The sequence below is a fragment of the Salvelinus sp. IW2-2015 genome, unplaced genomic scaffold (genome assembly GCF_002910315.2).
Source record: "Salvelinus sp. IW2-2015 unplaced genomic scaffold, ASM291031v2 Un_scaffold1345, whole genome shotgun sequence".
In the NCBI taxonomy this organism is placed as follows: Eukaryota; Metazoa; Chordata; class Actinopteri; order Salmoniformes; family Salmonidae; genus Salvelinus; species Salvelinus sp. IW2-2015.
In genome coordinates, this window is record NW_019942850.1 from 141,159 (window position 1) to 143,877 (window position 2,719).

The following is a 2,719-nucleotide window of genomic DNA, read 5'->3' on the forward strand; positions in this document are numbered from 1 at the left end:
AGTCTGAGAGTAGGGCTGACAGTCTGAGAGTAGGGCTGACAGTCTGAGAGTAGGGCTGACAGTCTGAGAGTAGGGCTGACAGTCTGAGAGTAGGGTTGACAAATGTTAAGAAAAGAACACATCTAGTTCATCGCAGGAATTGCTGTGATTAATCAAAATGGAAAATTGTGAATTTGCTCAAATTGAGATGTAATTTAAGTTTTGTTTTTAAATTTTATACAAAAAGCATTACCAGAATATTGACATCTTGATTTTGTCCAAAGTAATGGTTTGCAAAAATCAAGCAAATTGATAAAGGTCACTTTTAACCTCAATGTCAACTTGTTTTGCCATGGCATTGTTGTTTTTAGCTGTAAAGATTATGTGTATTTTGAATGCTTTCAGACTGAGGTTAAACACTTTTTTTTTTTAAATGAGTGCACTAAAATGACAAAAAGTTAACTCGAGTAAAACTGATTAACTCTGACAACCCTATCTGAGAGTGAATGTATCATGATGGTTTCATCCAACAGATGGACTGGTCCATAGCCTACCTGAAATTGCCCAAATTGCCTCATCTATCAGCTCTGCTGTTGCATGTTCTGAGATGTTGTAAACCACCACATCACATTCCAATAGGCTTGGCAGTAGCTGATCTCGCTTCTGTGACTGGAATGGACGTGGAAAGACGTCAATGACAGGCCTGGATGAAAATTGCATGCCATTGCATAGTGCTGAATGATAAAGTGTGTGGTTATATCAATATTATATATTTAAGAAATAAGGCAAGACGGGGTGTGGTATATGGGCAATATACCACGGCTAAGGGCTGTTCGCACAACACAATGCCTGTCTCTTATACACATCTAGATGTGTATAAGAGACAGCAATATACCACACCCCGTCTTGCCTTATTTCTTAAATCAGCATTCGGGGGGGTTGAACCACCCAGTTTATAGTTGGTTATTTTAGCTATACTCACAGTATAACATTCTAATGCAAAACTGGGTTTTTCCCCCTCGTTGTTTGAGATAGTTCCAACAATTTGAAAAGTCCCATCTTGAAGTGTTTGCTCATCCTCAGCGGGACCATCTTCCTCTGCCTCCTCCAAGGAGCCGCCAACCATGCAGGTTGACAGAAACTATACAGTCGCAAAAAAAGTGTAAACAAAAACATCGTCAGCTACATTATGTAATATTTCGCCACATCAAACTCTGATACAAAGACTTATATCGTTGCTACTTTACCTTCGCGATACATTTAGATGAATAGGTATCAATATTGTTGACGAAAACTCGTTTAGTTCGGTAACTTCCTTTCTTTTCATTTGCCATGTTTGCCGTTGCTGGGGAAAGAGGGACGCTTTGGGGTTGCTAATGTCACCTCAGCCAATGAAATAAGTGCATTTGCAAAAGTGAGCAATGAGCAAAGACTTAGCACCAAAAGCGTCTTGCTTAGATACCAGTAAATAATAAAAATAGATTAAAAATACATCATTCAATGTTCATTTCATATTATAACAAATGCAATGCATAAATGTAAACTTTTTACACAGGTTATTTTGGTGGAGGTTTGTGCAGAAGATAGCACTTGTTCTCCAGTTGTGGTGTAAAATATTAGCTATTTTTGTCAGTCATAATAAAACTCTCCTCAAGACTTCTACCTAGTAACTCTCTGTTGTGTCCTGTCATGTGAATGATAAATGCCTTCATCATTTCTCTTCCTCTGTGGGAAGGGTGTTGATTGTTTGTTGATTTAAAGTATGTCTTCCTCCAAAACTCACTGCAACTAGTCTTTTAAACTACTCTGTTACGAATAGTGTTGATATTAACGCAATTCACAATAGGACAGGTGATTGTAGGCTTTTATACAGCGAGCTCCGAAAGTATTGGGAAAGTGACATATTTCTTGTTGTTTTGGCTCTGTGAATACTATGAAGTTATAGCGCAGACTGTCAGCTTTAATTTGAGGGTATTTTCATCATATCGGGTGAACCGTTTAGAAATTACAGCACTTTTTGTACATAGTCCCCCCACTTTAGGGGACCAAAGGTATTGGGACAAATTCACTTACAGTGCATTCGGAAAGTATTCAGACCCCCTCACTTTTTTTCACATTTTGTTACGTTACAGCCTTATTTTAAAATGGATTAAATGCATTTTTTCCTCATCAATCTATAATGACAAAGTGAAAAGTGTTTTTTAGAAATGTTTGCAAATGTATTCAAAATAAAAAACAGTATTCAAACCCTTTGCTATGAGACTAAATTGAGCTCAGGTGCATCCTGTTTCACCAAATAAATGACTGGGAGTTTATTTATATAGAGTGTGGTACTCTCTTTATTTTTAGAGCAAAAACCAAGCCATGAGGTCGAAGGAATTGTCCGTAGAGCTCCGAGACAGGATTGTGTTGAGGCACAGATCTGGGGAAGGGTACCAAAACATTTCTGCAGTATTGAAGGTCCTAAAGAACACAGTGGCCTCCATCATTCTTAAATGGAAGAAGTTTTGAACCACCAATTCTCTTCCTGGAGCTGGCCATGTTTATAAACATATTCTATTCTTATTTACAATGGAAATTACTCCAAAATGACACAATACATTATTTACCATTCATTTCTATTGGCACAAAATAATCTGAAACCAAAACAAACAGCAAATGCATCCAACAAATGTGTAGAAAAATGTGTCACTGTCCCAATACTTTGGAGCTCACTGTATGTGCAATGCAACCCATAAAC

The 2,719-nt window shown here is 37.6% G+C and overlaps 1 protein-coding gene across 1 annotated transcript in view; it reads right to left on the minus strand.

Moving 5' to 3' along the window:
• LOC112070492 (adenylate kinase 7-like) overlaps window positions 1–1,315 on the minus strand; it is a 9,109-nt gene extending 7,794 nt beyond the window's left edge. The window contains exons 1-3 of the mRNA XM_024137901.2: window positions 1,227–1,315; window positions 962–1,120; window positions 534–648 (exon numbers count right to left, since the gene is read on the minus strand). Coding sequence (XP_023993669.1) covers window positions 534–648; window positions 962–1,120; window positions 1,227–1,313 — 361 coding nt within the window. The 5' untranslated portion in view covers window positions 1,314–1,315. The remainder of the gene's footprint in view (window positions 1–533; window positions 649–961; window positions 1,121–1,226) is intronic.
• Window positions 1,316–2,719: the final 1,404 nt, after the last annotated feature.